The sequence below is a fragment of the Monosiga brevicollis genome, genomic scaffold (genome assembly GCF_000002865.3).
Source record: "Monosiga brevicollis MX1 MONBRscaffold_2 genomic scaffold, whole genome shotgun sequence".
Taxonomy (NCBI): Eukaryota; class Choanoflagellata; order Craspedida; family Salpingoecidae; genus Monosiga; species Monosiga brevicollis.
Window position 1 is genome coordinate 1554438 of NW_001865039.1, and position 11791 is coordinate 1566228.

The following is an 11791-nucleotide window of genomic DNA, read 5'->3' on the forward strand; positions in this document are numbered from 1 at the left end:
CCACCGGCTTTCGTTCAGTCTACCAAGCCAATCACCCGGATACCCTCATCAAGAATCGAAACATCCGTATGTGTCCTGCTCGCGTAAACGTTGGGCCTGCTTTGGGCCTTGGGGAGGTCAACCGCTGTTGCTGTTTGATCGATCGGCTGCGGTGCCTGCCCTCCCGCCCTCCTTGCAGAGGCGGTGCCCATTCGACAGCTTGAGAAGCTGGCGGCTGACTTGTGGCTCATGTCACCTCCTTGCCAGCCATATTCGCGCCAAGGCCATCAGCGCGGGCTGGAAGACGCCCGCTCTGACAGCTTTCGGTACCTCCTTGACGCCCTCACCCAGATGAAGGTGCGACGTATGCCTGGCTTTCAACGGATGGTCTTGATCTGAACAGCCGTCACCATTGACAGAAATTCCTGCCTGCTTGCCCCCACACACGCTTGGGCAAAGATAGAACCCACCGTCGGTCATCTTGGTAGAGAACGTGGTTGGCTTCGAGTCCAGCCAAGGCCGCGAAGAGCTGGTGGCAACGTTGAATACCCTCCAGTATCGATTTCAAGAGTTTTGGCTCTCCCCAGATCAGGTAATCTTTCAAAGGCGTGTGCTTGTAGCAAAGCAACTTGCTCAGATTGCGCGATGAGCTGACGCTTGCGAGCTTACAATGGATGTGTGGCAGTTTGGGGTGCCCAATAGTCGGTTGCGCTACTTTTTGCTGGCCATTCGCGGCGATCGATTTCGTGCCGAGCCCTCTGCCACGGCAGCAGATGCAGCTTTTGGCAACTCCTCGACCTTGATGTATCATCTACCCGGTGCGCTCCAATTCGAGCCAGGACTACCAACTAGCGAGTTTGGTGTGAGGACTCACATCGACACGAGCGTGCTCTGGTGCTATCGCAGGTCTGGGAGGCACATTCGATGACGCCTATCGTGTTGCTGTTGAACAAAGTCAAGTTTCCGACTATTCATATCCGCAACAGGTGTGTATCGCAGAAGCCTGCGCCATCGGGTCAAAAAAAAAAAAAAATAATGCGGGATGTCTCACGTCCCACCCGCCGCGTATGGGGATTTTGTCCTCCACTCATCTCGCTCGGCACCTACCTGGCAGCGGCCGGGTGAGGAAGCGATACGCCCTTGGTTCCAGCAACCCGTTATTTCTATGCGTGAAGCGTTGCAGGCATGCCCAACCCCTGGACCGGAGCATCAAGTACCTCAAAAAGTTGGTCGTGCTGGGGCAATGGATGCGTAGTCGTGGCCTCCTTGCCCGCCTGCGGTCAAGCATTGCTCACAGTCATCCGCGGCTTCTGCTTTCACTGCCTTTCTGCCGCCTTTTTAGTTGTTATTGCGATGGGGCCGGCTGTTGGACATTGTGCGACCGGAAGAGCGACGCAGCTTGTGTTTTACCAAGGGTTATTCGCATAAAGTCGAAGGCACTGGCTCTGTGTTTCAGGTATGCATATGCGTAGCAATCCCAATGGTACCTGTGCGTTTTCCTTTCGTCTTATCTAGCCTCATATTTTTTCCTTCGTCTTACTTTGAGTAGCCTCGAGGTGGGCTGGCGGAGCGTGTTGAGGCGTTTGAGCAGCTCGACGTGCCGTCTCCTGGTGCGGGCTGGCCTGCTGTCGAGGCCTTGGAGCTTCGATATTTTACGCCACAGGAGATGCTGCGGCTTCATGGATTCCCGACAGATTTTGTTATTCCGTCCAGCGTGACAGACCGTCAGGCCCGCAAGGCAATTGGCAATAGCCTTTGTGTCACGATTGTCGCCCACTTGTTGGACCTCGCCCACACCCACCTGCTTTTACCCAATTGATGGATAATCCTTTGGGGGAGTAGCTGTGTCCCGCCACATACCAGCGCATGGAAAATTTTGGTTTGGACAGCATCCACAACACGCATGCTCGCCAGAGAGGCAATTCAAGGATTTTTCCCGCCGTCCATACCAATTTGTCGAAGCAAAACATGAGGGGATTTATTCGTTACTGTCACCCGAATCAGCCTCTGCTAGTAAAATCGGCTATGTTGCACCTTGTCACCTTGTGTATATGGCACTTGGGCCAGTTTTTCCAACCATCCCCAGCCATGGCTCTCCCGACTCGGACGTCGAGCTCAAAAAGGGGTCCCGTTAATGTGGAATTGCGATCAAGAGGGAAATCATGTAGCTCCTGTTTTTGTTGTAGAAAAAGCCGTTAACGAGTGTATAGTGAAATTAGCAACATCACCTTGACTTGAAAGGAGAGTACTTTGTGCAGAAAATTTTCGAGTTATTGTCGTGCTGAATTTTTTTTTTTATTTTTTTTTATTTTTTTGTTGTTTTCACTGTTTGACTTGTGGTGCTCGCTCGCTCCGGCATCACGTGTGATCGGCAGCCGGTCTCAGTTCTACCCGCATACGGCAGGAATAGAAGTGGAAGCACATGTGGATAGGAAGGGCCAACCCAGTTGAACAGCCGCTGGCTGGAAGCAAAGTGCGCTGAGCTGTCATTTTAGCAGCACAGAACGAACAACAACCAGCGGTGAGTTTGCACGTTAATGTCAACGGTCGTTGTTTTGGTCTGTGGCGCTGCCCGCCTCGGGCCGAGTCCTGCCCTTGACGCGTGTAGGAAACAGGGATGCATGGATTTAAACAATATCGTTTGGTGTTTAGACTCCAGCTTGTTGATCTGTAACTCGCCTTTCTCCTGCCCGGCACTTGCTTTTTCTCAACACCTGTGGAACCTGTCGTGTTTGCATGTTCGTCGTGTGTTGTATTGCGATTCGATCCTGACGGAGCGCATAGACTCACTTCGAATCGGGATTCTCAAACCAGCTCAGGATCACCGCCATGGCGGAGCTCGCAGTTGCTTCTGGACCTCGTCTTTCGCAAGCACAAAGTGCCTGAGTTTGGTGTCACCACCATTCCTTGAGCTCTGCGCTGGCGCACGAGCGTGGCCCGAGCCCGTGCAACGACCGACCGACCGACCGGGCACTCGGTTTGATAGAGCCGCTGTCCGCCACTTTGGTATCGCCAACATGAGCGCCATTCGTAGCCTCCTGGGCTTTGGGTCAAGCCGCCAGGCTGCTCTCAATTTGCAACGGCGTCAAAATACCATCCAAGTCCCAGAGGGTTACCAGCGCCTGAACGTGCGTGATGCACTGGATTACCCGAGCCCACCTCGCCTTCACCCTTGGCTGCGCACTGACCGCTCATTTTGCCTCATGACGCGGCCTTGCGTAGATTCAACTTGAGACTGGTGATTTTCGGTCCATCCAGTATGGCCCTGATGCCAAGGCAGCGGTAAGCCTTGGCCGTTGGGGCTTCTTCCAAAACATTTTGGTTCCCATACAACCAGTCCAGGCTAACTAACACAAGGCTATTCTTTCGGCCCGATCCAGGACATCATATCTGCGCTCTGCTCCAAATTTACGAGCGCTGCTGAGCCAGAACAATATTTCGCGATCTGTCTGGTTCGAGACCTGGGTACGCTCCTCCGGCCCGCCACTTGCATGTCTCACATTGGCCCTGAATGGAAATAGCACTGACCGTTATGGGCCACACTCCACGTATTGTGCTGCTAGGCACGGGAGATGTCGAGGTTCAATCTCCTGACACCAATGTATGCTAGATTTGGATTTCGGAAAAAAAAAAAAAAAAAACACTCCTCATTTAGCCAAGAATGCATCTCCCGCTCTGTTGGCTCATCTCCTCGGATTTGACCTTCTTTTGCGTGTCTGCATCTGTGTCTGCGTTTATATGATAGATTGGAGAGCTCTTGGCTCGTTTGCGCGCTTTACAAGAACGTGCCGAGAAAGATGTTAACGCGGGCTCAGGCCCAGCTTGGCGATTAGCCTTGCTCTGCCTTTACATCCCCGATGACGTGTCATCTTTCTCGCAGAGTCATGCCGACATTGCAGTCTACTTATTTCATCAAGTGCATCGTCGAGTCTTGGCCCGTGGCTACGCCGACTTTTTGCAGCAAGTAGGCAATGTGCAACAGCTCGACATGGATATGGTCTTAGACCTGGCTGCGCTCTGTATTCGCCGCGAAGTCCTCTCCCACCGTGCTGTGGATAGAATCGCTATTCGCGATAAGCATCTCCTAGCGTATGTACTGCTTCCTTGCCATTTGCGCTAATCGTGCGCCTCCTTCCAAAGTTTTCATGCCTTGACCTATTGGTGCTGCGCAGCTTGGACAAAAGCACACAGTTTGAATTTGCCATCCCCAAAACCATCTTGGCCAGCTTTAAGGTGCGTGACCGGCCCATGCGTGCTAACAACTTGCCAAACAAGCAGTTTACCACCTGCCCTCATGCCTCGTTGCTGGCGCATTCATCCAGAGCCCAAAGGACTTTCGCAAGCGCTTGTTGACACGCTTGCGCCCCTACGATTCATATACCAGCTTTGAGTGCGCTGAGGTCTACCTGCAGCGCGTGGCCAACCTTGCACCTCAGTACTTTGACATCCGCTTAACGGCCATCATCTGTGCGTGCATCATGTGTTCAACCACCTGCCCTCCCCTTTTGGCACTTGCATAATTGCCAACTGGCTTATCACCACCGACTGCCCAACTCACCTGGCACCCAACTGTGAATTTCCGTTGCAGATTTGTCCGATGCGGAGCACTTTCATGCCCAGGCGCTGCTTCAGCCCGGCGGTGATATTGCATATGAGCGTGCCGATCTTCCAGTTCCCATCAAGTTGGTCCCTTCTCCTGGCACGCCTTTACCTCGCATACCGTTTGCCTGGGACAGGCAACAACTTTGACGACGAATGCTCGCGCTTCAAATCACACTTCCACACAGGCTCTGCGGGATCCGTCAGATCACCTCAATTGAGCGGGACACGTCAGCACAATCGGCCAAACGCGTTGTCATCCGCCTTTCCTTCGCCGACACCTCGGGTGTCGCTCAGGTTTGATTACCCCCTGGCCATTTGTTTGTTTCTTGTGTAGAACCGGATTTTGTCGAGCTCATTGTGTCTTGCGCGGACTGTGCGCCACGAATGGCCACCCAGAGCATTGGCGTGGATTTTCGCAATGTGTTCCTGGGCGACAGTTTTGTCAACCTGCTTCGTGGCTTTGTGCAGCTCATTGTACCCCGACGGGTGGATGCTCTCTGGGGCCATGCGCCCTGGCCTGAGTCTGCCAGTGGTACAGGTACGCCGGCCGTGGAGCCGGCGGAATCAGAATCGGCTAGCGACCAGGGTGAATCCTTTGTGTGGCCCCCTCCCGAGAGCGAGGTTGAAGATTCTGAGCCCACATCGCCATTGCGCGCTCAGGCAGTCATCGAGCACGATGAGGATCAAAATGATGAGTGCGTCTCTGGCTCACAATGGCAGAGGTCAGGCTTGTTCTTTTTTTTTTCATTTTCTCACGCTGGTGACCCGGATGTCGTTAGTCTTGACCCCGTCAACTTGGAGCGGCTTTTGCGCCCTTTTCATATGGCAGCCGAAGAGCTACTCTTGGAACAAAATATCAAGTAAGCACGCAATGCCATGAGCCAATATAATCACTGTTCTGACTTCTGTATGCCTCTCTCCACCCGCAGCGAGAACCAGTTTCATATCTTTTACCGTGGACACTTGGGATCGACTGGAACGGCGGGCGCCTTTGGCGGGCGTCCCATCTCCGTCAAAGAAGTCAAAACGAGCATGTTTGAGCCACGGCAAAATTTCCTTTATGAGGTGAGCCTTCTGATGCACTCAGCCTGGTGCTTACTGCATGTGGCCTGCACATTGTCCTGCATAACCATAGCTGGAGGCCTTCTCATCTTGGTTTGGGTTCATATCTAGGCTGCTGCACTTGCGCAGTTGGTGCATCCACATGTTGTTCACTTACTGGCCATGATCTTCGGGGAGGAACCCATGATGGTTGGTCTGTTGCGTGTTTTTCACCTCAGTGTGAATTCAGACCTCTTCCCGTGACTCACTGCACAATTACCTTAGGTCCTGGAACATCTCGAGGTGGGTTGGCTGGGGCAGTACTTGGACCGGAGCCGTGCCCACATCGATCGATCCACGGTACTTGCATATGCGTGGCAACTCGCCACGGCACTCAGCTTTGTTGAGTCGCGTGGCTTTGTACACCGCAACGTGCACCTTGGTGCACTGCGCTTGAGCACAGCATCCCATCTCAAGGTACAATCTCGAAATTGTATTTCGCATGCCACTCTTCTCCGTCTGCTTGAACATTGACGGTTCGTGCTGATTTGAACCTAGCTGGCGGATTTCGAGCTGGCTCGGCCATCAGGCAAGCGCCCCTTCTTAAACGTGAATGAGTTTGAATTAAACTCGATGCCTTTGCGCCACCTCCCGGTCGAAGTTCTTCAATATCAGTACGCTCAATGCCCGCTCTTGTCATGCCGCGATGTTGAACGTTGTTGCGGCTTGATGACGCAACTCACTCACCCATGTGCCGTCGTGTTATCAGGCGGTATGGCACTGCCTCTGACGTATACCAGTTTGGCGTTACAGCCTGGCAGCTCTTGGTTCTCGGCGAGTCATTGCCCTTTGAAGATCTGACTGACGAACAAGTCCGCGCCGGCCAGGCTGTTCACCACTCGTTGGCTTGTCCTGCTGGTATGTCGACATACACGGTGCCTTGTCGGCTTCATGGGCCAATATTCTTTGGCCATTCTGTCTCTGCAAAACTTTCCTGGTCGAGGATGTGCATTTCTTCATGGCCGGCCCGTGGACATGTGGGATGTTGTAGGAACGCCACCCGAGCAATACAGCATGCTTGCGTGTTGCTTTGCTTTGGACGCCAGCGAACGGCCCAGCATCCATTCCCTCTGTACCTCTCTCAAATCTATCTTGGATGGCACTTTTGTGCCGCAGCTACGGGATCGCTCCGATTCGGTGGATTCTCGCGCCCGCTTCCGTAAGTTGTCCGAGATATGGGGTGGCTCGCGCGCTCAGCAGGACACGTGTGATACCACTTTTCTGCTTTGCTCCACATCTGACAAGCTTCTTTCGTTTCTTTCGACTGTATTTTGCGTCACGTAGGTCAACGATCCTCCAGCATTACGAAGATCATTTCGTCTGATGAGTTGGCGTTCCAGCGCTCGCGGTCTCGATCCCGCGGGAATTCTGTGTCCACATCCGAACGATCCGACTCACCTGCGTCCCGTGTGGGCGCCGAAACCTCAAATGCGTCTTCTTTGGCTAGCTCAAACCCCTTTGAACTTGACGAAGAAGAGGCAGATGGCCCCACAGAAGAGGAGGCGGACCTTGATGCCACGCTACTGTTTGCTCCACTCTCAACGGAGACTCTGGAGGATGGAAAGACCAGCCCTCTTGCAGAGACAACCGCAACAACGATGAGTCCCGAGCTCGAATCCATTTGGGCGATGGAGCACACCACGGCTGATGGTGAAGGCGAGACGGAGCAATCTCGCCCCGAGACGACAGACGCCGCGGCCAGCGATACCACGTTGATGCGACACCACTTCGACCACTCACGCTCTGCTTCGGTGGACGGGGAGGCATCCGGCTTGTTCGACCTTTTGAGCCCCAGCTACACCGACGATGAGGAGCATGAGGATGAAGAGAACGAGGACAGAGCTGAGTTGGCTGCCTTGGCCCGAGCCTTTTTCGAAGCAGGCGACTTTGACAGCAATGGCCAGTCACCCTTTTTACCACCGTCCAATCGTGCCTCGCTGGGTGGCCTCGGTGAGCCCATCCTGCCACCAGCGGCCCAATTGAATCCCATCAGCCCCGACGGCAGCGCTGATATGGAATTGTCTCAAGAGCCTTCCGAAGCTCCGACCCCGAATGCTGTGCATAGCATCGCCGAAAGCGTGGCAGCAGACACGGATGAAACGGCGAGTGTTGACGATCGGGGTGAAGTACCAGAGAGCGAAGAGGAGGGCGACCTCCACTCGGACGCCACTGCATCTGAGCAAGATGAAGTGGGCCTAAGCGAAAGCGACGATATTGCCATGGAGGCGGATGGCTCGAGCCAAGTGGCTCCAGAAGAACTGCCAGCTGATGAGACCGAGGATGAAAGCGCGACATCCGACCCCAACTCCACACCGGCCAATCGGGATGACAGCGCATGGGATATTGATCCTTTGGCAAGTGAGACAAGCTCCATTCACAGCACAAGCCCATGGAACAGTGCACGGACTTCGCCCGAGCCCCAGGTCGAGGCCTCGGATGAGCACCTGCAGGACTCCAAGGTCGAGGACAAACCAGACGCCTTGGCCAGCGACGACTTGGACGCAACTTTGGTAGAACCACCATCTCCAGTCACACTAGCTGCCAATGCATCTAGCCCACAAGCTAGCTTGACAGAGGTAGCCAAAGACCAGATGTCGAGCTTGGAGGAGACCGAGGATGGTGTGACCACAGTCAAGCTGACAGAACTGCCGCAGCATGCTGAATTGCCCAACGGTATTGGTGACGCCGCGCCTAGCCAGCCAGTATCAGAACAACAGGCTTCGACTCGAGACTTTGGTGCAAGCCGAGACACACCCAACGAACTGTTGAGCCAGAACTCGGGGTCTGCAGACGCTGATGAGATTTTAGCACAGCCAGGCGAGGCTGCTGAGGATGGGCGTGGCTTGAGCTACTCTAAAGCCCCAGTTTTGGAACAACACGACAGCGACACGGCGCCATCAATGATACCTCCTTTGAAGGGCTACGCTGAGGTGCCCGAGGTACATCAGCCCGAGGCTATGCCTGAGCCGCAGGCACAGCTGGAGAGTGAGATAGATTCTGAGGCACCAATTACCACTGAGTCACAGGTCGAGCCCCAACCCGAGTTCAAGTTGAAGCCCACTCTGTCCTCACCAAACTCACCACTTGCGACTCCCCTTCCCGAGGACGAAAAGTCATGCACACAGGAGAACACAGCAGTTGCAGGCACCCGTGGAGAGCATGCCAAGTTTGTCCAGCCCACGCAAGCGCTCGAAGCGCAACACCGTCATCATGCTGAGGCCGAGACCGCTGCTCCAATGGCTATGCACGAAGCCCCAACAGAGTCGAATATGCCAGCCGAAAACATGGTGTCGCCCACCGGAGCAAGTTCAAACAAGTCTCCTGTGGCATCTCTCACCGAATCAAGCTCGCCGATCCCCGGCCATACGGACCAATCTGCTGCGACATCGGGGACTCAAACGCAGGTGGCACCCGCCTTCCTCACTGCAGAAGAGACGAGCAAGCCGCCAGACTTGGCCGCACTGCGCCGCAAGAAGCAAGCATTGTCCCAAGACAAGGCAGCGGCCCAGGCATCGGCTCAGCGCGCTGCCAAAACTACACGTACAAAGCCCTCTGGTGATCGCCTGCATAGGCCTGCCACCAAGCCCGCCACCACACGACCCGTCTCCAGTGCCACACAAAAGCGTCGTCAACAGGCAGCCGCCAACCGTGGTGCGGTTCCACCAAAGACAGGCGAAGCCAAGTCGACAACCAGCACGACGACGCGCAAGACCGTTCGATCCAAAATTGACACCGGTCTGTCTCGGGCGGCCTCTACCCGCAAGGCACCTTCATCCAAGACGAGCAAGGCGCCCAAGAACACGTCCAAAGGCACCCAGGCTGCCACCAGCAACAGTGGAAAAAGTGCGACGGGCTCTGAGAGCAAAAGGACCAAGAGCGTACGATCCACATCACGCGGCGCTGCTACCCCGAGCAAGAAGGTGGCTTCAGCGACAGGGTCGAAGAAGTCAGGGTCCGCGCCCAAGCTGCCACCGCGTCGCGTGCCGACCGAATCCGTAGTCCCCGCCGTCCTTCTGGATTTGCAAGCTCGACTCAAGTCCATGACGGCTGCGTGTACCAACCTTCGTGGTTTGGCGCTGGGTAGCACCAAGGAGGAAACCATCTGGGTCTTGGAGCAAGTGCTGCAGGTACGTGCCGACACATACGCCGTTTCTCTTTTTCGTGTGTTCATGTCCCAAGGCGAGTTTTTCCAGTCCACCTGCTCACAAGTTGATACTGTTGCAATCCAATTTTGAACCGGCCGCAGTGTTATGAGGGCTTGAAGCGCGCCGTTGTCAAATACACAGCGTCCAGCTCACCCAGCGTTCGCACAGCTGCGCGTGGTGCTGTTGTTGACATTAAAGAAAACTACCGCCGCTTACTGCAGGAAGGGCAGGCGCGGTTGACGGGTGCCAAGCTCGACGTTGATGCTTGGTGCAATGTAAGTCGTGGCGCCCCCAACTATTTGCAACTTGCATTGGGGTGATCGACTGCTTCCAAATCACTGGGACTTTTTCCCCGTCTCCCCTAACGACTGCGTCGCTCAACTGGGTTTTTGCAGGTTATCATGGACATTGCTGGAAGGATAGGACAGGATTGTACGGAGTTGGACGAGGTGATCTCGGCCGATGCAACAATCTAAACCACTGCTCTTCTCTGTTGCTGCTTGTTGGTTTGGGTCCGTTTTGGCTTGGTTGCTGTTGCGTTTGGTCTGACCGTACTTGAGAATCAGAGTTTAGCGCTGCCGATCCTGCGCGTGGATTTTAGAGGGCGACTTTAGAAGTCTTTCAATTATCATTTGTTTAATATGGAGGAAAACCAAGCACCGTGCCTATTGATAGTCGGCTACTGGCTTGCCTGACATCGTATTTGACAAAAACAAAATTGTCAAGAGTTGGCGCCACCACATCTGGCTTCCCAGAGCTTCGCTCTCCTGCGAGCAGCCATTACATCAGGTCAAACACACGGCACAGCGCTTGTAAAAATCGGTGTTCCCAGAAGGAGAACCAAAACAAAGGACTCAAAGCGCAAAGGACACCAAGCACGATGGCTCGACGAAGCCAATGCCTTCCCGACTTTGAAGGTGCACACCGAAGAAGAGGGTCGAGGACACGCCAGAGAGGGTCCTCAAATAAGGCGAGCGTCCCAGCCACAAGGAAAAAGCTGACGATGCCCAGCGGTACTTCATGAATCGTGAGATAGAGCTGACCAGCATGGCATGCTGCGGTGTAAATGTAGATAAGACTGATGGCGATTGGCGTAGGCCAGCCCGCTGCCCGAGCAGCGCGCACGATTGCCACGTTCATGTCACGAAACGGAGTATGCCATCGGAAGCTCCAAAAGTCGCGGAAGGAGTTGGCCAGCCAGGGGGCGTCAAAGCTGGGCCAGAAGTGAAGACCAGCACCAAGTTCCAGAACCAAGGCAAAGGCATCTTCTGTTCCACTCAGCAAGAGATAGAAAACGACGTTGCCAACCATGCTGCAGTACCAGAGAGACTGATCGACCCAGCGCACATGAAGTGCGACGCCATATCGGAGTGTGACAAACAGAATAGCGATCTTCAGTAGGAGGCGCCCCGGAACTTCGTCCCAGCGCCCCCGATAGCGTTGGCAGGCGCTCGTCTCGGGGGCTACTGAGCGAAGTGAAAGCGGAGCTGTAAAAAAGGCCAAAAGATACTTTGGCAACGTTAGGAGAGTGCGTGGCGGAAGCTGGGCATCATGGCCAATGATTGTTGCGGTCAGCACGCGCGAGAGGGCCAGGAAGGTACTGCCAGACAGTAAGAAGGACACGAGGTGATGCCCAGTCATGCGAGCCTGAGGACTGTGCGTTGATGCCACCAGAAAGGTGCTGCTAACCACCAACACACTCGCAAGACCGACTCCAGTGAGCCACTGGATCCGCCGATGTGCCTTGGTTGGCGCCGCGGGAAGAAGCACGCGGTAGGTGACGGCACCCACTGCAGCGACGAGGGCCGCCTGTAGCCCTACGCGCCACACATCCCACATGCCAGCCGCCACCATGGTGCTACCACCACAAGCCTCTGACTGTGCCCTCGTCAGACCCGCCACCAGAGCCCTCCGCCGAAAAACTGTGTGTGTGTGTGTGTGTGTGTGTGTGTGTGTGTGTGTGT

General features: G+C 54.8%; 3 protein-coding genes across 3 annotated transcripts; 2 read left to right on the top strand and 1 right to left on the bottom strand.

The window, feature by feature from the left end:
• Nucleotides 1-17: 17 nt before the first annotated feature.
• Nucleotides 18-1768, top strand: MONBRDRAFT_1464 (uncharacterized protein; the record flags this gene model as incomplete). Its single annotated transcript, XM_001742182.1, has 7 exons — nt 18-66; nt 179-336; nt 443-571; nt 665-839; nt 895-1100; nt 1322-1462; nt 1559-1768. Coding segments are annotated over 7 exons (1068 nt in total), but the record flags the coding sequence as incomplete, so codon positions are not given.
• Nucleotides 1769-2996: 1228 nt separating this feature from the next.
• On the top strand, nt 2997-9917 carry MONBRDRAFT_5054 (uncharacterized protein; the record flags this gene model as incomplete). Its single annotated transcript, XM_001742183.1, has 11 exons — nt 2997-3107; nt 3860-4068; nt 4152-4212; nt 4302-4446; nt 4568-4661; nt 4767-4875; nt 4978-5303; nt 5511-5646; nt 5908-6099; nt 6799-6841; nt 6967-9917. The coding sequence occupies 11 exons, from the start codon at nt 2997-2999 to the stop codon at nt 9915-9917; spliced, it is 4377 nt and encodes a 1458-aa protein (XP_001742235.1).
• A 690-nt stretch (nt 9918-10607) lies between these two features.
• MONBRDRAFT_5055 (uncharacterized protein) lies at nt 10608-11681 on the bottom strand (the record flags this gene model as incomplete). Its single annotated transcript, XM_001742630.1, has 1 exon — nt 10608-11681. One exon carries the CDS (start codon nt 11679-11681, stop codon nt 10608-10610), a length of 1074 nt encoding a protein of 357 aa, XP_001742682.1.
• Nucleotides 11682-11791: the final 110 nt, after the last annotated feature.